The sequence below is a fragment of the Astyanax mexicanus genome, chromosome 11 (genome assembly GCF_023375975.1).
Source record: "Astyanax mexicanus isolate ESR-SI-001 chromosome 11, AstMex3_surface, whole genome shotgun sequence".
In the NCBI taxonomy this organism is placed as follows: domain Eukaryota; kingdom Metazoa; phylum Chordata; class Actinopteri; order Characiformes; family Acestrorhamphidae; genus Astyanax; species Astyanax mexicanus.
Genome location: NC_064418.1, coordinates 30,071,186 through 30,096,355, shown reverse-complemented (window position 1 = coordinate 30,096,355; position 25,170 = coordinate 30,071,186). Strand labels below are relative to the sequence as shown.

Below are 25,170 nucleotides of genomic sequence, written 5' to 3'. Positions count from 1 at the left end.
CAATCAATCCACAGGAGTAAAAAACAAGAGCCCAAGCTAGCCTTTTAAACCCGGTCAATTCATCTGTCTAATTCAAGGATGTCAAATTCAAGCAGTAAACACAAGGTAACCGCACGGCCTCCATCCACATGGTTGGGCACATGCTTGTAAACGCACATGTTGAAATCTGTGCACCTCAGTCCAGCACAGTTTTGCAGTGCAGATATTTCCAGTTACAGCTGAATTCACGCTTTTAATGCCAGAAAAACGCTCTAATTTACCAATTAGAGCCATTTAAATGCCTGATTAAAGGGCCAATTACTGTTGTTTTGCTATTTTCCTCGGGTTGTGAGTTGCGGTCCAGTACACTACCACTGCTTTTTTATTGACACCACTATAACTTGGTCAGAAAAACGACAATGGTATCTTCATACACCAGAGATAATTACCTGACCAAAAACTGGCAACAGGGTGTTGGTCACCAAAGGCCCATCAATGTGTGAGGGCAACAAAGGTTATGCCATTCTGCTCCAAATCAACAGAAGAGTAACAGGAGCACTGGTTTATAGATATTTTAAATGATGTTTGGGACAGTCATGACACCAGGATCCACAGTGGGAGCAAGACATACTATTGGATAGAAGCTTAGAACAATGTTCTGCTGGAAAACACCCAGTTTGGGGCATTAATGGATGTGACCATTCATTTGAAATACACCACCTGTCTAAACACTATTACAAACCAGTTCCTAAAATAATACTACAATGTTTCTCAATAGCAGTGGCCTTTTCAGTAGGACAATACATCCCACCACACCACAGACATTGTTTGGAGAGTTCGAGCAAGGTGTGGATCTGCCTGTCCTCCTGATTTCCCAGATCTCAATCCAATCAACCACCTGTGTGATTTAATGGTAGAACAACCCGTCCAAGCTGTGGAGACGTGACTCCATTTAACGACCTACAGGACGTTCAGATCTGCTGCTAATGTACTCTGTGGTACTTTGAGAGGTCTAATAGAGTAGACATTGACAGGTCAGGGTTGGTTTTGGCAGCACATGAAGGAATGAAGGAACTATTAGGATGTATATACTTTTAATACTGTGTACAACAGGTTTGGAAATATAACATTTTCAAATAGAACCTGCCAGCTTTCTAAATAAATAAACACTAATAACAGTAAATCCTGCGAGAAAAAGAGGAAGAGTGGCAGCACATCTAAGTGGCCAGCTGACTAAAGTGAGTATGATGGCTGATGTAAATCAGTCAGGATGCAGTACAGGATGTTCCAACACACCAGCAGAGAGAGCCTTTTAAATGTGTGTTGATGAATGGTGTTGCAAGGTAATAGCACCCTAGGTTACGTTCACACAGCAGGTAAAAGTGGTGAAATCCTTTTTTTTAATCACATGTGACACAGCAGGTGTTATTAGTGTAGCAGTGATTTTGAGTATTTTACGGACGCACTATCAATGTCATATCAATATCATCTATTTTCTGATCTATTTTTAACATAAGGCACACAAGATTATAAGGCGCATTTTACGCGACAGTAATAAGGAACAGGGGTGTCACCATGTTTCCCTTCTAGTTCAGCAGGTCTTGCAGCTGGGGTCGCTGCAAGTAAACAAAAAGTCCAACGAGCATTGGATGTTAATCTACACGGATTTCTCCCCAGAAAACTGTTTATTTGGGTGAGTAAGGTGCTTCCGTTTGCTTACAGTAAGCCTCAATTTGCAGTATTTTAGCGCTAGCTGCTAAAACACAGATTTTAACGCTAGTAAATGTCGGCTGACAGCGCTACACTGAGAAACGCTAAGGGTTCCGATAACCCAGTGTGCTATCAGCTAGTGTTATCCCAAGTAGCTTGTTTTAACATGGTAAACGCGTAGGCTACAGTCCAATATATTCACCTCTGAATGGCAAAAGAGCTAGCGCTGCGGTTAGCGGCTAATGCTAATACTGCTCCAGCCTCGGTGCTGCAGAAACTTCACTGAAACTCCTTTATAATGCTGTACTTCAGCAGAGTATCTAACTGCTCCTTGCAACCTGACTAGTACACTGTCCATTTTTGGGAAAATTAAAGGATTTTAAGTGTGCCTTATAGTGCAAAAAATGAGGTATGTCCACATAGTAGGAAAAGTGTCTGTTTTTAGCTAAATCTGTTTTAGTTTTCAGCTGTTCACACTATTTTTTCAATGTGCCCTTTATCTGACATTGCTCTGAACTGTATTTACTATAGTGTTTTACGTAAGGCTTCTTCTTCTTCAGCATCACAGAAGCTATTTAGGAGTTCCTGTAGCTGACAGCTGGGCTTATAATGCCTTATAATGCCTTTCAGCTTCTTCAGAAGTCAAATTCTTTAGAAATGTCTTCAAATGCAGTGTAGTTTTCAAATGTGTGTTCTAATTTTGTTTAAAGAGAGGCATCAAGGCATTTATTCCAATCTGGCTGTTTAGACTGATTGGCATTGGGATTATAGGCTTATTTTGCTTTAGATACCACATAAGGTTGCATGTGTTTTTTGCCTTTTACACTGTCACAAGAAAATAAGGCATCTTTGTCACATATGAAGAAAAAAAATCTGCTTTAAACCTATGTGTGAACGTGGCCTTTAATAAGTGATACTGAACTCCAATACACATATGATAATCAATCAATGAAATTGAATTGATCACAGAATAGATTTTTCATAAACGTGTGCTAAGGACAATGAGAAATGGATGACAGTAGTGAGGAAGGTTTTCAGCGGTGAGATAGACAGTAGACCACTTTAAAGAAAGACAATGTGAACAGCCGAAAAACAGACTTTTCAGACTATTGTCTTGCTGATTGGACATACCCTAACACTGGCTTTTTAAACACAACTGTAAAGGGTTATAGCTAGCTAGCTAGACTCAGGACTGGGCCAAGTTGCTTTCTTTTCTCTTTTTTTTTTCGTAAATAACAGATAATGTGAATAGTCAGACTTGGAAAGAAAAACCTGAGTGTGGTCCCATCTAAAGGGCAAAAGCATTCCTCAGCTGGAGGGAAGGTTTAAACAAAATGAAAAGGGCTGTTTGTCTCTGGATTGAGCCAAAGTCATTAGAAGGATGCTGAGGGCACTCTGACTGATTACATACAAGTACGTACACACAGCCAACCTCCATGGACCATTAAATCCACTCTTTCTCTCTGTCTCTTTCTCTCTCTCTTTCTCTCTTTGCATCCTCTGTCTCTCCACTGGTGAAATATTATGCTCTAAAAGCATTAGCCAAGCAGCTTTCTTTTAACAGTCTAGTCTAGCTTTTCTCTTTTTTGGCTTACCCTGTGTTTTCTCTCTCTCTCTCTCTCTCTCTCTCTCTCTCTCTCTCTCTCTCTCTCTCTCTCTCTATCTCTCTGTCTTTCGCTGAATGTTGATGCAAAACCTGTGTGAGTAAGCTTGTGTGTGTGTGATTGTGTGTGTGTGTGTATTGACCAGGCTAGAACTAATAGTGCTGAACGCAGCAGCGCTTGCTCTGCAGGTCTTCTCTTTCAGACGCCACATTTACACACAAAGGCCTGAATCACCCATGTAGATGTAGTGCTGGCTATTGATCAAAACTGAGGCTGAATATGAATGTAACATTAAAGAATTGTTATGGATTGTGGTGTTCCAGCACATATATACAGCTGGGGAGCCTACTGTGTAGTATTCCAATGGTCTAATTAAAGAAACAGTGGTCAAGCTAGAAGGCCGCTAATGGAAATTTGAATCGGCTTCGCTGGGAGATCAATTATCTCCATAAATGAATTATCTGCGTATATATATGTGATTGTTTGTTTGTCGCGGTTCTTCCTGTCTATCCTCCAGCTTTCTCTCTCTCCAACGCCCTCCACTGTGGCAGTACAGCAGGACAGTGAACCTGACTCAGTGAGCTGCAGATTAAATATGCATGACTCCTCTCTGGTTCCACCCATGTGTCCTTGGAGCTGTCTGAGCTGCTGCTGCTGGCCTGGAGGGAGCCCTCCCTGACTGGGCATTGCAACGTTAGCCTGAAATGCCCCTACTGAAAAAAAAAAAAAAACACACGAAGATGAGACCCATACCCTTTCCAGCAGAACTATTTCAATACCAGTTTTCATTTCCGCTTTTCATTACAGCTATTACTCCCACTGAGAGGCCAAATAAAAAAGAGGGTTGTCGTAGGTGTGTCTCCAGTTTTCATTAGCAGCATCAGCATCAAGCTGAGCCACCAAATCTGTGGGAAGTGTCTAGGGGGGCTGCCGTTACATGATCCACAAATATAGTGTTTCCATTACAGATTCTTCTCAAGTTCTGCCAACACATTTCATGTTTGCCACAATAAAAGCCTTCACATTCTGATAATGAATAAAGCAGTCAATTAGTAGACATGTGAGGGAAATTCATGACTAAAATAGCAATGTTAAGACAAATTTGTAACTAAAATGTTACTGCTAAGGTACATAGATGGATAAAATAGCACTCCTGGGGTAAATTTAGGATTAGGTAAATGTACAACTAAAACTGCATTGTATAGGTGGCATATTCCGACGAATCTGTGCTATGTCTTTCCCCTGGAACTTTAAAAGGCATTTTATTATTAAGCACAGTGTCTTGTACATTGACCTAATTGCAAAAGTAATTAAAAAAACATTAAGAAATGATTGACAGTAACAGGAGTGAGTTTCAGTAACAGGAATGAGTATTTAGTATTAGAATATTTTAGCTGATGTAAACCACTTTTCACAAATTCTGTTTGGTTAATCATTTATACATTTGTATAGTAAACTGCATGAAAATAAATGTGTTTAACTTCAGGTTTGGGTCTTCTTAAAAAGATGAAAAATAGCTTTGCCTATTTTAGAAAAAATACAATGTGCATGCATATATAGTTATTTATGTGTCAAAAATAACAATTATTTGAACATGCAGTCAACTATTTCTTTAAAATGAAGACTTTCTTGAGAGAAAATCAAAGGAATTAGTGGGAATGTCACATGAGTTTTGGTAACAGGACTGAGAAAAATGTAACCATCTTCGGCTTAGAAACCTTGTAAAAAAGAGAAAAGGTAAAGCTGCCTGAGATTGACTGGTTTTGTATAGTTAAATATATGTGTTATTAGATTCAAAGTTGGAAAAAAAATGTTTAATTTGGAAGAGTTACAACCAGCAAATGGCACTTATTTCTGTGGAATGGCCCAGGTACATTTGGGACGAAAACACCCATGTTTTGACTAAAAGTTCACTGATTGGGTAAATATATGATTAAAACACTCCTGTTGAGATAAAGGCCTGAATACAATTCCATTTTAAAGTTAAATTTAGGCCTAAACAACACTGCTGAGGTAAATTTCTCACTAAAATCACACCACTAAAATACCACTTTCTTGGCGCTTCTGCTGGGATATAAAAATGTTAAGTGTTTGATGGAAAAATTATTGTAATTTAAATGTACTTCTAGTATATAGTAAAGCAGTTCTGAACACAAAGCCTATTAAAAGCATTGTATTAGCATAATTGGAATCATCCCAATGTATAATAATGTAGAGAATATTCAGAGTAATGCTCATTCTTCTTCACGGTGCACGTTTGTAATATGATAAAGCCCAGCCCAACACGACACAGCAAAAATAACAAAAACTGTCCAATCATTTATGGGTTGCATTGTATTTGAATACTCTGCACACCACAGCACTGGTCTGATGCCAGACTCTTCATGCTTGGCTGGAGTACATACTGCAACCTTCTGCTGTGAGGCAATCCTGTCATCGTCATGCTGCTATCAAGTGACTGTGAGTGTTTGAATGTTTGAGGCCTTGGCTGAAGAAGAAGACCCTCCAAATATGAGCTTATTGCTTATTCTAGACCTGTCTGCCTGCACTGATACGGTATTACGTCATACTACTCTCTTTCTGCTGCTGGCAGCTACAAACAGACAAGCACACACACACTAAACACACACACACAAGGATATGAGTATACAAGTATAGAAAATCAATAGCTTTTAGCACAAGGCCATTTTCCCACCCCTGCTAAAACACAGCAATCATACAGCAGACTCCCAAGACTGCTGCCAGTCCTTATCTAACTCAGCATTAGGAGAATTCAATTATGAGACAATGCACTCAGCCCACGATAACATTCACATCCTGATATAGCCTGGCTAACGCCTGCTCTCATGGCAGAGTATTCCTTAGAGATGGGAATTCCACAGAACACAGAGTGAAGAAAAGCACTGAATGCACTTTAAAAATAAAAATGATTGGGTATAAAATGTCACATAAAATGTGATAAGTCCAAACTACATGAGTAAAAATAACATTGGTAACAGACTGACAAATATAAATACATTTTTAGGTAAAGACCTAAAGTAATGTTTAGCTTTCTGTATTTTTTTAAAAATCAGTTTTAATAATATTTTTGTTTTATTATTACACTATAAAGCCTAGCTGACTAATTTTAAATAATTTAGTTTCATCTTCTGCAGTGTTTGTGAATAACTTGAACTCCTATCCTATCCTTTATTATCTCCATGCTTACTGTGTGCTTAAGTACCTAAGTTGTATGTAATAGACAACCATCTAGTACATACAACATTTTGATGAGCATTAGAATGCAGCATCAGTGCCACTATGATCAGAAGATCGCCAGTTCGAATTCTGTTCATGTAGCTTGCCATCGGCTACCGGAGCCCAGAAAGAGCACAATTGGAATTGCTCTCTCTCTGGATGGGTAGATGGCGCTCTCTTCCCACATTACTCCAAAGGGTGATGTAGATCAGCTCAAGGCATCTGTGAGCTGATGTATCGGTGCCGTGTCGCTGCGTTTTACTCCGAGCGCGCTGTGATGCTACTCGGCAATGCTTCATCAGCAGTAGTTCAAAAAGAAGCGGTGGCTGACTTCATATGTATCAGAGGAGGCATGTGCTAGTCTTCACCCTCCTGGTGAAAGGGGGAATCCTAATGAGTGGGAGAAAATAGGAAAAAAAAAAGAGTGCAGCATCAGGTGAGGTGGACTGTCAGTTAGGGAGCAGGAAGGAGACATGGAGAGTGGATGCACTTGTGAGAATTTATCGGAGAGAAAACACAAAATAAACAACAAAGAACAAAGAACAAAGAACTAAAAACTGAAACAAAAAGAAACACGGATAAAATACATAACATGGGAACACGAAACCTGACTGATGTTAGAACGTACAACCACAGATTAGCAAAACTGAAACAAGGGGGACTATATATACACACAGATGGGGATAGGTAACAGGAAACACCTGGGACTGGGTAACAAGGAGGCGGGGCTAAAAACGAACAGGTGAGAAGACAGAAGACAGAAGCGGAGACAAACAGGGTAAATAAACAAATATGAGGGCAGGTAAGACACAGAGACAGACCAGAGGGACACAAAAACAGGACGAGACCATGACATGGATCTTGGGAACAGTCCAAAATTGGAAAAGTGTCAAAAAGACAGAAAGTAGTGGAGTATTTGTGGTAAAGCATTTTTTTCATTAGCTGTAATTTGATCCTTTGCATTGTGGTTCGCAAAACTCAATATAAAATCAATACAATTCAATAGATTTCCTTATATCAATACAAACAATATGTTGACCCATAACTCACAGTACAATATATAGCACATATAATTATTGAACACACTGTATCTGTAAAATAAAAACAGGCTGACCCCACATAAACCACTGAACGCTGCTGGGACTACAATCAATAGGTGTACAGTCACGAAAAGAGAAGGTACTTAGTGCAGATTAAACAGTGTTAAGAGCTTAGCTCTGTCATTTCATGTTTGCATTCCAATTTGTAGCGGGATCAGACAGTCCCGTTCAAATCCTCTTCAGCTCAGTACGTCTGGAAATACTTTTCATCTTTAATCGCAACTATAAGACAGCAAAAAAGATCGGCTTCGCAGCAGACACAAATCAAGCTGAAATCCTCTGCAGCTGCACAAATAGGCTCTACACTGTTCAACACTTCTAGAGTCACTTAAAAAAAAAGAAAGAAAACAGTGCGCTTTGAATTAACGTGATTCAACCTGATTCACATGAATAAAATGTGTCAGTACAGTTCCTGCCACAACAAGTAAACTGAAATACAGCAACTGTGTTGATGTGACATTTTTAATTCATGTGCATTTGTTTCATGACACTCTTTTTCAGTGTGCTGTCTTATGAAAAAAAAAAAAAAACGCTTAATCTACTTCATATACAAGAGACATGGAGTTCTGTGCTTCAGATTTCAGTGCAAATCCTTTAGTAAATCAACCAGCAATAGGAACTGGAAGGCTGGCAGACATGGGCATAGTCTGCCTGTCATGCGATCACTAACATAAAACCAGTGAACCATTGGAATCCTTCTTTTGATCACTCCAACTCAGGTCTACTGTAGTTACTCTATATAGACAAAAAAGTATTTGGACACCTTCTTATTCATTGTTTCTTCCAAAATCACGGATATCATGGAAAATCGTCAGTTTGAATGCATCCAAAACATTTGGAAATATAGGGCCCTATTTAAGTGATCTATAGCGCACCAGCCAATAGCAGATCATGTAGATGGCTTTAGGGCATGTTGGTGTGTCATTGATATTGTAATGGGTGCAAAAGTCTCAGGAACTAGCAGGGAGCAAGGAGAGGACACGGAGAGCAGATGCAAATGCAAGGTATTAATTAACAATAAGATAAACGAGAAAACAAACCAAGAACCAGAAATAGAACCAAAACATAGAAACAAGGAATACAAAGAAAACCAACAACCTAACAGACGTAACATTGTCCAAGAACCGACAAGCAGAAAGAAAACACACAGATTAGAAATACACATGGAACAAAACAGGAAATGGGAAACGGGAACCACCTGAGACAGGATAACAAGGGGGAAGAGCTACAAATGAACAGGTAAGAAGACACAGACGGGAGCATGTGGAAGAACAGAGAGGGAAAAGATAAACACAGAAACACGACATGTATTAATTGTCTTAATTGACGTCACTTGTCCATCCCTTTAAGCTCCAGGTGAGCTCTGATTTTGGCACATTCGTATCTTAACAGCAATATAATTTTATTCTTTATTCTTCTGTTTACTGTTGAGTTTAAATAGACTGTTGAAGGGGTGCAAGGTAGCAAAGAGCATTGTGGTTCACCAGGGCCCATAGTGTGTGTCCAGGGGCCAGTCAATGGCTGAGATGATCTAAAGAATCTAAACGCTATTGCTCCTGGGTTCTAAGCTTGTCATCCCAAGCTTAAGTATTTTATATAAGTCTTATAGGTGTATTGTTGTCTGCAGCTTTTGGAGATATGATATTGGACGTTACCATATATGAAGATTTCATGACACTTGTATAAGCATTTAATAGCATTTTTGATAGGCTTAATAGGTTATGTCAGTATCTGCATGGGCTTTTATACTGAAGTTTTTACCCCAACATTATTTCTGCAATAGCAATCTCATATTTGCTATGAGACTGTTATGAAGTGTCATTCTGAAATTTTGAAAGGACCTCATTAAGCAGAATCCTTGTTAAAACACCTAATATTAGTTGAATAAAAGAAACATTCAATCCAGCTTCCCAAGTGATATGATAAATAATGAAATAATGTATGTTCTTACGTATGAAAATGATTACTTTGCTCTAGAGGGCATCAGGTTTCAATTAACTGATATATAGTGTTCTTAACTGCGTATCTTAAAAGCATGTTACATGGAAACGATTATTCATAACAGGCTATAAATAGAATCACCTTCATCAACATGATGGATGTGACTGCAATGTCCATTGCTTTATTATAAGGGCCTATATGCCAATACCATCTTCATAAAACCTTGCATTTCATGTTATGAATACTGACTAGACTGTAAAAAAATGCATTGATTTTTAAGTACACTATTTAATGGTTAATGTTGCTCTCTCGCAAAACCCTTGTATTTCCAAAATGGTTTTAAAAGTTTTAACTATTAATGGGAGTCAAAGAAATTTTTTATAATTCTGTAGCTTTTCTTTTAATCCATGCATCGCAACATTGTGATAAAATGTAGAAAAACTTCAACTTATGGCAAAAAGTGTAAAACAGCATTTTATTTTACAGTGATATAAAGCATATGTGCTTTAGGGATGAATGAAACGCTCTGCAATCAGCATTATTTGTCCGGTAAGTGACATTAGTTAAAGAAATGAATTTTTACTGAACAATGAGTAATCTACTTTAAGTCACATGCTAAACATGTTCAATGAACGTTGTGTCTATTAGGCTATATAACCATACTCATAACACATTATATTGTATTTATAAGGCAGTATAAACTTGGCTATGAATAACTATTAAAATGTATAACCCATTATAGCAATGAATTGTAATTATAATGCATCATGAGCTGTGCTTGTAATATATGTTACACATCCAGATTAATAATCATATATCAGTCATTACTAATACTGTATATTTCCATGATGGACATCTGTCACTTTACTTAAAGTGTACAATGTCAAACTATAAATGAATATAAGTTATTATAATATTTAACATAAGTATAATTTATGAGTGGTTTAAAGTAATTTAAGCATGCTGTGATAAGGCAGCTTTGTTAAGGTTCTTGGCATTGACATATAACATCTTAGGAACACAGATGATAATGCATTATTATCACGATTCATAATGCATAAAAAACAAGACTATAATGTGTTATATTTTTTTAAAATAAATATTTATAATTCATGTTCATAATGCTTTATGAATGCATTATAATATAATATAATATAATATAATATAATATAATAATGTTACCAGTATATTTATAGTGATATTGTATAGACATGACATCTATATTAGGGGTGGGCGATATGGCCCTAAAATAATATCACGATATTTCATGGTATTTTCGGGATACAGATACTTTTGGAGATATGACAAAACACTGAATTATATATATTTTTTAAAAATCAAGAATACACTACTGCAACAAAATGAAAATAAATTTTTATCAGAATGATCCAGAATGTCATGAAACTAATAACGCACTCCATATATCTGCATATATCCAGGATTGAAGTTAAATAAATAAAACTGGACAGATATAATCTGTCTCTAGTAGATATATAATGGGAAATGAGAACAGTGTGAATTTTTCTTTTGCTAAAAACAGCAAAAAAGTAGTAGTGCCCTGATATATATATATGGCAAAATATTTTAGGGTATAATATCATTCACGATATTCAAAAATGGTTCTGATATTATTTCCATAGAAAGTGTTACCAATATTTATATTGATATTGTAGTTTTGCTTAACCTTTGAAAAGCCATGAAAACCAATGAGAAACAATGTGTTTGGCATTCGGTGTTCTGCCTTCTGCAAATGTTTAATTTTCCTGGATATTGGCCAAAAAAAAACATTTTGGTGCATCCCTGATGTGCTTAAGTACTTGCAGTACATGTCTAGCAATATTTTTTTTCTACATTATTAACCACTCTAGTCCATAAACATGTTTTTTTTCTTCTTTAAACACACTGGCAAATTAGGACGAGGCAGTATAACCCAAATAACCCCAAAATTGCCAAGCAGATTTAGCCGTTAGCTGGTAAAAATGCAAAGTGCCACAAACCCCTTATCAGCAGAGGCGCAGACGAACACTCAGAGGCCTCTAGGGCATCGTTCTCCCAATCCATCAGAAAGCCTCATTCAGAACCTCAGCTAATAGGCTCTGACTCCATTAGCCACCAGCGCTAACTGTCTCACTGCACTGGCCTTGCACAGGCATATGGTTCCTCAGGGTGACGGCGGAGACTACAGGCTGCTTAAGAAGGACAGGAAAGCCCTCTCTGTCTCCCTCGCTGTTCCTCCTTCCCACTTTCTCCCTCAATATCAGATCATGACTCCATAATCCAGTCAAATCTCCTCTCACTCGCTTTATTACCCATGTGGCTTACACTGGCCAATTAGCCATCTGCCTCTACAACAGTGGTTGTGTGTGTGCGTCAGAGTCTGTGTGTTAGTGTGTGTACATGCAAGAGGGTGAGTAAGAGGGAGAGAAAGGACTGGGCATGTAGCAGGGGAAAAAGAGAGCGTAGACCGATACAAAACGACAGACACAAAGGGAAAAAAGGACGCACACACACACTCACTCATACACAAACAATGAGGCCAAATCATGGGTGTGTTCTTTGTCCCGGCTGACAGTGGCCTGTTTCGCCCTATTGTTCTCCCCATGTTGGAGACTGCGAGTGTGTGGGGGCACTAAAAGACGCCATGATGTGGGAGGGGAGGAGGGTGCACCCACACACACAAACACACACACACACACACACACACACACACACACACAGCTGGAAGAAAGCCAAGGTCTGTCACAGCAGAATTTACCCGCCACTCAATGCAGTCAATGAATCCAGTCAGCCAGGTCTGAATGTAAATGCAGTGCTAAACTGTAGGGGTGTAACTGTGCCATAGTAAACCACTAGCAGTACAGTTATAGAAATATATGCTGTGGTTTAGTCATTAATATTTAAGCACAGTCATTACACAGCTCTTTTCTCATGTGACCAGATTCATCTGTCTCCTTAACCACGTGTCAAAGAGTCACACATTAAATACCACCAACTAACAGCTCGATGCGTCACATACAGCACTGGATGAGCAATAACCTTCCAGGCCTTGTTGTGACAGAGTGTCAGGAAAATATGGCACTTGGTGCAATTCTTCACCCAGCGATCTTATAGACCACTGAAAACTCAACGTTGGTTCTCATGTCAATAGAAAACATCATTTCCCGTATTTTTCAGACTATAAGGCAAACCGGAATTACTAGGCGTCTTAGTAAACAAAACTGTAATTCTTAAAAAAAAAACATTTTCTTTTAAAGTCAAACGAGTGCTAGATGTTAATCTACACAGAATAACATCACATCACTCCTTTCTAAACATCTTCTAATCACTCACACTCATTTGGCATCAATCAACCACACCTCCACACATATCTTAATAATTTAAGACAACTCACATATAATTTATTAGCTGAGGTAAATATATATAAAAAAATACATTACTATAGCTTTTTTGTATAATTTACTATAATCTAACTCAGTGAAAGCTGACGCTTACATAGCAGCCTAGCTGACTCAAAAATGACAAGACTATGTGCAAAATTAGCCCAGGGTTCTGATATAAGTCCACAAATTCAAGCAATACAACAATACAAGTTTCTGAAATCAAAGCATACAAGTTGCACCTCATCTTAATTGTCTCACTTAAAATGTGCTGGAGAGCAAAGCCAAAACAAAACACGCTGTCACCATCCAATTACATATGGGCTGCAACTGAGCACTGAGAGCTAGAGAGCTCAAATCCCTAAATAATCTTACCATTTAGATCAGGTCATTAAGAATAGCCTTGTCACGTCACTATCTGCACCTGAAGGGCTGATTTCTTTATGACATCATTAATGGCTTCTGAGGCCCTGGCCCTGATCCCAGCACACTGAGCGATTAGGTAATCAATAAAGAAAATCCTCCTTGCTCCGAGTGAAGTAGCTTTTGGAGAGGAAGAGCAGGAACAGGAGCCAGGCAGCTGCAGCTGTAGTCTATCAGCCTGGCAGGGAGGCGATTATTGTTGACAAAAAGGCTAAAGCCATACAGGTATTGATTGGAGGGTTGTACTGTGCCAATCTGCTCCTGTTATTACCTGAGGAGACATCCGCCTCTTGCTCGGATCCAGAAAGCAGCTCGCCTTGTTAAAAATCAGCAGCTGTGTCTCAAAAGATTCCTTTTTTAATAGCTAGGAATAGGATGCCTCACAGTAAATCATTATAACTAAATGAAGGTAGAAGAAACACAGATCCCTTCCAATTATTTACCTCAGATGGCATGGAAAAAGAAGTTGAAGGGAGGTAGCCATGTGCTAATGGACGCTACTATAGGTTAAAGCTTCCTCACACATGGTGAGCATGAGTTTGGTTAGAGGTTAATTTGGCTGCAAGCGCCACAGATGCAGAAAAAGAGGCTGCCGTAAGGCTGAGGACATAAAACCACTTCAACTCATTCAGGCAGCCGTTTGTGAACGGATTACTGCTCACTCAGCCACGTAATGCTTTTCTCTCTGAGGGCAAACACCCACTGCTGTTGGAGGAGCCACGGATGAGGAGGCCTTTATGAGCCCTTTCATTCTGACTGTTTTGGTCTTCTACTTGTCTGTCTCACTCTAGATCACTCTCTATGTCTCAGTGCAGCTCTGTCAGTCTTTGTCTGCCTATTTCTCTGTTAGGGCTTCACACTATATTGTGGGTTAATCCTGACTAGGAGACTACTTTTTTCAATACCATATCTGAGAGTGTGACGGTTTCAATATTCACACCCCCCCCCCCTTTCCCATTGTCTTTGAATGGTCGCTTAATTTGTCACACTCTAACATTCATTCATTCCATTTACATCAGAAGATGAATGCTGGAGATGGGATTGGCATCATACTCAAGATGGCTGTGTTCTAATTACACATTTAGATCATTTTAAAGCATTTCAAAATGTATATCCAGTTGTCAGCCCACCAACTTCACCCTCTTTTGCCCAATAGCACTTGGCATCACCAGAATTCTGATCACCTTTAAAGAAAATCCAGCCTAAAGACTCTTAGAAAAGTCTTAGTATTTCTGTTGAACTCTAAGCTCTGAGAATTATCTTCCAGACGTTTATTTTGGTATTTTGAACTTTTGCTTTGTTTTTTGACCATGTCTTAGTCTCAGCCTCAGCCTCTGATTACCCTGTTTGCTTGTGAATCAACCCTTGCTTGCCTTTTGGTTTGTGTTTTTTGGAATAAAGATCTGTCTGCGCTTGCATCCAGTCTCATTACCTGTTTGTGGTGACACAAATAAACAATTAGCTTAAGATTTTTAGCTAAACTTTTGCGACAACTGGTTGACAGACATTTATCAGTTTTTTGTAAATCCAGACCAAATATTTTCTGCATTTTATGTCACAGGTTAGCGCTGTTAGCAATGCCCTTACTAGTAACACTACTGTTTTAAAACTATTAAAGTGCAGTGCAGCCATCTTGGATTTAAAACTTAGTGATTGGTCATCCTTTGCAACCTTTCAAAGTAGGAAATCTGAGTTGTGGGGGGTAGAAATAAGAAATTTGGACCTCTGACATTTGAAGCTATTAGTATAAACTGGGCAGAAAAGGGATAGAAATAACACCATATCATACTGAGACAATTTTAGATTTTTTTATATTCTCGCACCAGTACTAACATCACATTAGACATTATACAAATAATCTCCATGCTAATGATCAATAAATGTTTATTTTTTAGTACTAGGTTACAGACTACCAAACAAACTTCCTGATGGCTGTTTCTGTGTTTGTGTTTTTTGTCCGTTAAGTCCACCATACCGAAACACATATATCACCCATGTCATACAGCCTGACTCTCTATCCATCTCTATCTCTGCCCAACTATATCCCTCTCTCCCTCCCTCTCCACATCTCTCGGCCTCCCCTGGGGCTAAGGCTGCCATAACGTATCAATACAATTGGTTGACGACATCTCCCTGTGCTGGCAGAGGCAGATGTCCTTATATCTGCCGGGCTGAACCACAGCAAAGGCTAGGGTTAGCCTTCTCTCCTCTCTGATAACTCTCTCAGACCTCCACACCATCTGTAAGTCATCTGAAAGCCCCCTTCCCAATAAGCACTGCCATAGTCTTTACAGCTCAGGCTCCACATCCAGACTGAACGAATGAAGAATCAGCTTCTACAGCTCGTCCACAGTCCAACATGGGCCTCTATGTTCTGGACTCTTAATTCTACAGCTGTATGCTGAGCAAAGTCTCGGTAGTTCACAGCAGCTGTGGTTTAGCTTTAGGCCTCCTTAGGTTCAGACTGAGCGGAGGCAAGGTTTGTTCAGAGTAGCTGCGGTGGGCACCCTGAAAGCGGCCACAACACAATGTGTCGCTCAACACTTCCACGAGCCCCTCATCATTACTTATTCAGCTTTCAGATGGTTACGCTCAAAGAGGCAAAAGAAGCTGGTCTGCATTAAGGTGCCACATAAAAAGAAAAGAAAGGAGGATGACTCGCTTTTTGAACATGAGCTTCAGCTGAAAACCAGAAACCCCTGTTTCATTCAGGCACACGCCGTAGAGTGACACAGTTACATGGAAAGGCTTTCCTGCTAATCATCAAAGCAATGATCTTGTGTAGAATGCGGGCACACCCTGAGAATATGAATTGCTATGATTTATGGCAAACTTCTATCACGGTATGTATGAAAGGCATGAAAAATGGAGGTGCCAGGCAGCTCTGACACAAGCAGCAGAGTGTTGTGACTACTGGGGTGTGTCCTTGTGTTGTGGTGGAGTGCTTTTTGTATACTGTTGTCGCTGTTGTTCAGATTCAACTCATATTAAAGGTACTTTTAGAACAAGAGGATCTTTATTAAGGAGTAGTTTAATAAAGGTATGGTTCTGTATATAACTGTGACAATCCACATAACTATTTGATTAAAAAAAGGGAAGGTTGCTTCCTTGTTAAATGCATCTACTCTCTTTGTAGGTTATATACATTTTTAAGGAGTGTACACCATTTAACTAGGCAAAGAATCATTCATGTGTTAATGATGTTTAGAACTGTTCTACACAGATTCAATGCATTTTCTAGAGCACCATATTGTTGCTGCCCAAAGAAAAATCTGTATCTTCACTTTCATTGAGTTTGTAGTTTACTACATCATTTGAACATTTGTATGAACACTTCAAGATGAGTGGACGAATAAAAATGCTCCAAAATGACTAAAATATTAACAGTGTTTTACATACAATGACTACCATTAGAGATTAGGAAATTAGGCAAATGACAATATACAGTACTTTGATGGTGACTCAGGACGTGATGATGAGTGCTATCCATTGCCAAGGCTGTAAAAATGATAGAAATATTCTGATCTCAGAGCAGCCCACTCAAATCAATGACTTCCATTAGAGATTAGAAACCCTTGCTTTCTTATCCTGTAAAGTAATGATTTTGAAAACAAATGCTTTTTTTTCCTTTGGCAAGTGACGAACTACAGTACTTTGATGGTGATTTGAGACATGATGATGAGTGCTATCCACTGGCAAGGCTGTAGAAATGAGAGAAATTTTCTGATCTCAGAGCAGCCCACTCAAGTCAAAGCAAGTTTCTACTGTAAGCAGACATAAACAAACCAAGACACAACAGAGCAGATTCATAAATCACACACCAAAGCGTTCTTAATGGAATCATCCCAAAACAAATGCATTTGTGGCGTCAACATCATCTTGCTTCCTATCAATGAATCGATAAATCAATGAATATGTAAGCAAATAGAAGAATATCTTTCTTTCTCTTCCTTTCCAGCTACAGCTTTTAGGCTTTTTAAGGAACCAGTTGGAGGTTTCTTGTAGCCTACATCACTTAAAACAACAGACTGGGGGTATATTTTGTTTTTAAGAAGATTGGATACACATTATAAGTGTGTGTTTAGGATCTAGAGGCGAATTAGTGAATGTGTGAGTGGAGCATTTGACAGGAAGAAGTGGAGGTGTCAAACAAAGCCCGGGCATCGCCTACTATATACCCAGCCTCCAACACTACTACACTGTAGAGCAAGGTCTTATTTTTCCAGAAATCCAGCAAGAAACAGCACAAATCGTCTTATTTCTTTCTTTCTTCGTTTAGATAGATAAGTATTCAGAGAGCACAAAGCACGGGGGTCATTGGGTTTCCATCAAACCTTCTCCTTACACGTTCTTAGCCACACGTTCAGGACTTGGTAGATGGTTTTATTGTTGTTCTTTCGTTAAGTTTAGCTTTTTTCTTTGTTTTATCCATATATCAGACCTCCTGATCTCCTCCTCCTCCTCTTTCTCTTCCTCCTCTCCATCCATCCAAACCTACCTGTTTTGAAGAACGCCTCCGTGTCCGGGTCGTTGGGACCCCCCTCCTCGGCTGCCTCCCCGCCGCTGTTCATCTCTCCCGGCTCGGAGATTTCCCAGCTCCCGTTAAAACCCTGCAGCAAGTAAATCCAGAGAAAAGCGAGCCGTACCGCAAAGGAAAACGAAGCAGCGAGCGTTAAAGCCTCCCCATCCCTGCCTTGGAGAGATATATATCTCAGTGTGTGAGTGTGAGTGAGTGAGTGTGTCCGCGTCCTGCTACCGCCGCCGGCTCCTATTGTTCCCCCACCTCCTCCTCCTCCTCCTGCCTCCTCCAGGAGGGCACTCTAAAGCGCCCCTCACTGATACCGAGCAGTTCCGACCCGTCCACTGCAGCTGAAGAAGAGCTCCGAACGAGCCGACCCGCGGAACCAGCCCGGAACCGAACAGCACACTACCGAGGCAGGAGCCCAGCAGCAGCAGCAGCTTTCAGTCAGTCAGTCAGTCAGTGGAGGGAAACAGCAGCAGGCTGTAGGTCGTAAGCTATGGATGCAGCAGCAGCGAAGGAAGAAAGCAAGCAAGCCAGCAGGCTAGCTGGTGATGTCACCAAAACAAGCCGATGTGTTTGGCTCCATTCCGCCCAGTCTTCCCCCTCTTTCTATTTATACTGAATAAGGGAATATACAACACAAGCCAGGGAATATTAGTGTACTAAACACTTTCACGTGTAAACAACAATGTCAGAAAACGAAGGTGCAAGAAGCTTATCAGATTTCCAGAGTACAGCGCGAGTGTACCATCAGTGTTACAAGAAATTGGGCTTTTGTATTTGTGCGGAAAGTTATAGAAGCCCATTACCCCAACTAAAATACGTTTTTTCCCCTCACTATTAAGTAATCTCGTTATTTTAAGTACTAAGTCGATACTGAGTCATTATTTTAAAATGCATTCTCGTTCTTTTGAGATATTAACCAATGTTTTAAAATACCAAGTCGTTATTTTGAGCTGCTTATTATTTTGAGACACTAAGTCTTTATTTTGAGATTCTGAGTCGTTATTTAGAGATGCTACCTCATTATTATTATGTACTAAGTTGTTATGTTGAGATAGTAAGCCATTATTTTGAGTCATTATTTTTAGATGCTATCCTATTATTTTGAGATAATAAGTCGTTATTTTCAGATACTGCCTCATTATTTGGAGATACTAAGTTTTTTTTTTTTGAGACACTGAGCCCTTATTTTGAGTCAAGTTGTTATTTTCAGATGCTATCCCATTGTTTTGATACACTGTCATTATTTTGAGATACTAATTAGTATGTCATTGTCTTGAGATATGAAGTCCTTATTTTGGTATTTTCAGATACTGACTGATTATTTTGAGATACTAAGTCATTGTTTTGAGATGCTATCCCTGCAGGCACATAACAGTATTAAAGGGTTATGCTGATTTGTCATCTGACGTCGTGACCAACATTCAACCTGAAATAAATGTCTATTGACGTTGGTGGCCAGCTGGGTATGTCATTGAAATTCATTGAGATACTTTGAGATTCATTGTTTTGAGATGCTAGATCATAATTTTTAGATACTAAGATAGTAAGTCACGTGGGTTTACTCCGGGTGGTCTGGTTTCCTCCCATAGTCCAAAAACGGTATGTTTAGGCGAATTGGGTATTGGATGAAATTACCCCCTGTGCAATTGTGAGTGACTGTTTTTGTGTGTCTGTCTGCCCTGCGATAGATTGGCGGCCTGTCCAGGGTGTATACTGCCTTCCGCCCAATGCCGGCTGGGATAGGCTGCAGAAAGGAAGTGAAAAGGAAGAACAAGTCCTGCTTGAAAATGAAATCTGCATCTCCATAAAGGTTGTCAGCAGAGGGAAATACTGCTGTAAGATTTTCCAGGAAAACACTGAACTGACTTTGGACTTGATATAACACAGTGGACCAACACTAGCTAAAAACCATTATGCATTTCATTTGTAAATCAAGGGACCAGAGTCTGGAGGAAGAGTGGAGAAGCACACAGTCCAAACTGCTTAAGCTCTGGTGAAGTTTCCACAATCAGTGATGGTTTGGAGAGCCATGTCATCTGCTGGTGTTGATGCACTGTGTTATATCACATCCAAAGTCGGCAGTGCAGTGTTTTTCTGGAAAATCCTACAGCACTTTGTATTTCCCACTGCTGACAACTTTTTATGAAGATGCAGATTTCATTTTCCAGCAGGACTTGGCACACTGCCCAGAGTACCAACTGGTCTTACATAATCAAATTTTTGGGTTTTCATTGGCATATAAAGTAACTTTTTTTAATTGCGTTTTTGAGATGCACTAGTGTTTATATCTTTTCTTTATCCTATTCTTTATATTTATATTAACTCCTTTCTTTTTCTTTTTCTGGAGTTTAGCAGTTTTTATGTATTAATGTAGCGTTAGTGTACTGTAAGTGTGTACACATTTGTATCAGACTCAGAGCTGTACATCAGTAAAGGCTGAATGCTGGTGAAGTTGAGGGGTCTGAGTTATGGTGGTCTGTACTGCCCTCTAGCGAAGCCCTCTCTGCTCATGCGTATTTCGTGTTCACACACACTCGCAGTGATTTCGAGAGATGAGAGAGACAGAGAGTCTAAATATGGACGTAAGGGCATAATAGTTTCACATTTTAATGCTGGCCTAGTCTAAAAAAAAGTCAGTATTCTGATTTTTTTCCCAGGGCCAAAAAACTGACCTGAAAAAAAGTGTATATACCCAGGCTATGTAGAGCTTTAGGTAAGTGTAAACAAAAGCAATGTTTCACTTTCTCTAATGTTGGGGTCACCTTAGGAAGAATTATTATATTTTTTAGCTAAAAATGATATTAGCAGTGCAAGCTATGTGAGCAGACAGAAACAAACCAATGATCATAGATCACACACCAAAACAGTACTAATCATCATTTGAGATATTAAATCCTTAATTTGAAATACTAAATCATTATTATGAGACACTAAATAATTATTATGAGCTATTAAATCATTATTATGAGACACAATATCATTATTATGAGATACTAAATCATTGTTTGTAGATACTAATCATTATTTTAAGATATTAAATCATTGTTTTGAGAAATCAAGTCATTATTATGAGACACTAATAGTTTTTTTGAAATGTTATCTTATTATTTTGAGATATTAAGTAATTATTTTGAGATACAAAGTTGTTATTTTAAAATACAACTTAAGTCATTATTTTGGTGCTCACATTCTTTACTTTGAGATACTATTTTATTATTTTGACATAATTATTTGTTATTTTAGGATACTGAAGCATTTTAAAATAATAAGTCATTATTTTAAGATGCTATCGTATTATTTTGAGATACTATCTAATTATTTTAAAATGATATCTTCCCTGCAGACACGTAGTAGCAATATTAGACATTAGTAACAGTATTAGACGTTATCCTGATGTAAAAAAAAATTCTTCTAACATCTTGACCAACATTCAACCTGACATGAACATCTATTGACATTGGTGTCTGGGTTTTTTAATATCTCATTGAGATATTAAGTCATTATTTTGAGATAGTAAGTCATTATTTTGAGATAGTAAGTCATTATTTTGGGATACCAAGTTGTTATTTTAAAAAACTAATTTATTATTTTGAGATAACAATTTGATATTTTAAAATACTAAGTCATTGTTTTAAGATACCATTGTTTTGACATGCATTCTTATTATTTAAAAAATATTTAGTCGTTATTTTGAGATATTAAGTCATTAAGCACAAACAAACAATAGTTCTCTCTTACATTGGGCAGACCACTAGTAGGACCCTTATTCACCCTCCACACTAACACCAGAAGTGTGAGTAATGCTACACCAGTGAAACCACACAACTGAACACAAGTCCATCTTACACTGACTCGCTCAAAGCAACACTGTGTGACATGCTAATGAAACAGACGTGTGTATTTTATGTGTTGCTTTTTAATAAGATGTCCAGAAAGATGTCCACTTTAAATTCACTGTATGAACTATTCTGGGCTTGTTACTTCACCTCGCAATCATATTTGCTGGATCAAAACATAAAAAATAAAACTTCTTAATATTAAAAACCCTTACACACAACCACATGCTGGCACAACATATAATGGCACTGCACACATTGTGGTTGCATTGCACGATTGTGCCCTTGAGCTGGAGTGGTTGTGCAACTTTAAACATGACATTACATTTTCATGTCTTTCTACTCAGCTGTGTCTCTGCCTTGGTGAGGGGTCTTCTCTTTACTCTGTCTAAAAACTAAAACAGAATCTCAAAAGAAAGTCATTCTAATCATTGTGTGTCTAAAGCTTCCATGTTTGGCATCTTGTTGGCAAATGTTTTGTTTAAATCTTTCAATTTTGTAAAACCTTATTTATAAGAGCAGCAACATAAAGAAATACATGTTCATTCTGTTCATCATATTTGTATGACTGGCTGACTGATTTAAGATAAAAAATCAAATATGCAGGAACACCGGTCTGTTGGACATATCATGTTGACAACATGCAATAAGTCGTTTGTACATATAATCCGAATGTTTTTTGCATTTTCAGAGAGACGGCTTTAAAGCTCTGTAGAGGAAATGTAAAAAAACAGCTTTGCTATTGGTCTTCTCTTTCCACTGCAAACTCTGAGAAACGCATTATTCCAGATTGATCATATTCTGAACTTTGACCCCAACTGGAGACCCCCTGGTGCTTGTATGTTGTGGTGCTTCATCTCCATTACATAAATGGCCTGCAGGAGCTCCAACAGCCATGCAGAAAAAGTACACAGTACAAGCGTATATTGTCCATTCATTAATGAAGATCTAATTATTATCAAACAAACTTCAATATAAGACAAAGATAACCTGAGTAAATATTTAAAAAACACTTTTTAAATTATAATTTATTTATTAAAGGAAACAAAAATTCAAACGTGTCCGATTTTTGCCAGATGTAACGGGACATAAACCTTCCAAAATGTTGCATTTTTCTCACGCAAGTCCAATGAATATTTACCCAAAGTCCTGGGGATCGCCAAGATGTTTGTTGGTACATGTGAGTTGGGTCGTTGTGTTATTATTGTTCAGCAGAGTTTTTTGCCCTGGAACCCACCCGAAGATAAAAAGTTTGACCAGCCTCTATCAAATTATTGAATCATTAACACTGACCTTAACTGAGGCGAATGCGACCTGCAGTTCTTGCAATGTTGCTCTGGGTTCATTTGTTGGAACCTCCTGGATGAGTTTTGCATGCCCTTTTGGAGTAATTTTGGTAGACCAGACACTCCTGGGAAGGTTTACCAGTGAACCTATGTAAATAATAACTTCCACTGTGGTCCGCTGTAATCAGGCATGGTTGTGATAGTAAAATTGAACTCAACAAATTTATGGAATTTTTGGGGGATTTTTTTTTTCATTATTTAAAAAAAGTTTTTTATATTTATTTAACAGGTGTACTGTATGTAAACATATATATATATATATATATATATATATATATATATATATATATATATATATATATATATATATATATATATATATATATATATATATGAATAATGCTATATAACAAATTACTTGTACAGACAGTGACTGCTTAGCTGCTGTCATAGGCCTATATGTGTACCAGATTTATGTAGCACTAACTGTTCATTTATCTCAAGACAATATATTTCAGCACAGTTAAATATACTGTGGGTGGTATCCAATTTGTTTCACTCAAACTCAGATTCACTGCAGTTGGCCATTTATTTCAGCTCTACCTGTGGTGCCAGTTTCCTCCCACAGATGGCCCCAGTGTACATGTGGGTGCCAGTAATCATCCTTCTTCTGCTTCAAACTCAGAATATGGGACTGTTTATTATGCTACTGTGGTGCTAGGCTGTAAATCATATACACTAATAAGTGATTATGGTTCTCAAAATACATAAAAAAGTGTTGTTTGCATTATGGAAATGTGATGTGTCTGTGCTAGTCTGCAATGCACACCTTTGTGGACACCTTAAATATAATGAATGCATTCTAATGAATGTTTGACTAGTCTAGCTATGTCTAGTCCCAGTAGAGAGGAAATGCCAAAAGAATATGATTCTATAAAATACAGAAACATGAATTATTGGCACCAAACCATAATGTTACTCCCAAAAAACATTGTTACTGAATGCAATCAAATTCCAACTGCAATGCGTCCCTTTTCTTACATAAATCATGGAGGCAGTTACTCCAACAAAAGCAGGATAAACTCTTTACACCTAAACCCCTTGATTTTAGCTGACTCCACCCTCAGCTCAAATTTGAAAAAGACAAAAAAAAGTGGGGGGTTGTTTAGGAGGGGCACTGGGTGATGTATGGGTTTAGAGACAGGGCAAGAGAGAGAGAGAGAGAGAGCTGATTGGCTTAGCTGTATCAGCAGCAATGTGCCTTTGATAGCTGTGAGATGCAGATGTTTGGATATCAGCAGGGGGGCGTATTATTGATAAAATAAATAAAAAACCCTTAAAATAGATCACCCTGTGTTTAATACATCTATATATTAATATGAGTTTCACATTTTGAACTGAGTTACTGAAATAAAATACATTTTAATGACATTCTAATTTTTTTTCATGCACAATATTTTTTTTTCATGCACTCTGGACTGGAATTTGGAACTGGAATTCACTCTTGCATATTTTTTCCACAGGAAAAAGCCACACATCCGTATAAGGCATGAAATGACTGTATCACAACTGTAAATTATTTTTTTTTATTAATCATTAATATATATTTTTTATGAATAGAATAATTGGTCTAGTTTTGACTTGTTCATCTGTGAAAACCCAGTTACTCATTAGAACCAAATGTGATTTCTCAGCAAAGTTCCTCTGTTTGTCGTTTTGGTTCCAGACACCACTATCACCATTGGCATCTGTGCAGAACATGTTCTATGTGTTTTTGTGTGTGATAGAGAGAGTGTATGCATGCATACGTGTTGCTAAATTTGGGCCAAAAGGTCTGTCGTTAGCCGCCCATGGCACTCTGAGCAGGCATAGAGCCAGCTTCCTCTCTCTTACTCACAGGCCTCCTTGAACACACAGCATATGGTTTAGCTATTTAACAGCCAAAAGCAGAGATCTATGCCAGGCATTGCTTGAAGTATGAACAGTGAAGTATGAATTAAGAGAGCAGGGGTTACAGGGTGTGTGTGGGCGTGTAGGGAGATATGGGTTGGTCACTTACATTAAAGAACTTAATGGCAGCACAGGTAAAGCAAGGCTCTGACACTAAGGCAGTTATCACCTAGTATTGCCTGGACTAGCAGCCGAAAGA

At 38.4% G+C, this 25,170-nt stretch overlaps 1 protein-coding gene across 2 annotated transcripts in view; it reads right to left on the bottom strand.

Annotated features, from left to right (window-relative positions):
- The window catches only part of kalrna (kalirin RhoGEF kinase a), a 320,295-nt gene extending 301,904 nt beyond the window's left edge, over window positions 1-18,391 (bottom strand). The window contains exon 1 of one of the 2 annotated variants that reach the window (XM_007253494.4): window positions 17,870-18,391. In XM_007253494.4, the coding sequence (XP_007253556.3) occupies window positions 17,870-17,942 (73 nt within the window). In that variant the 5' untranslated portion in view covers window positions 17,943-18,391. The remainder of the gene's footprint in view (window positions 1-17,869) is intronic. The other variant, XM_049485020.1, reaches the window with a different exon arrangement.
- Window positions 18,392-25,170: the final 6,779 nt, after the last annotated feature.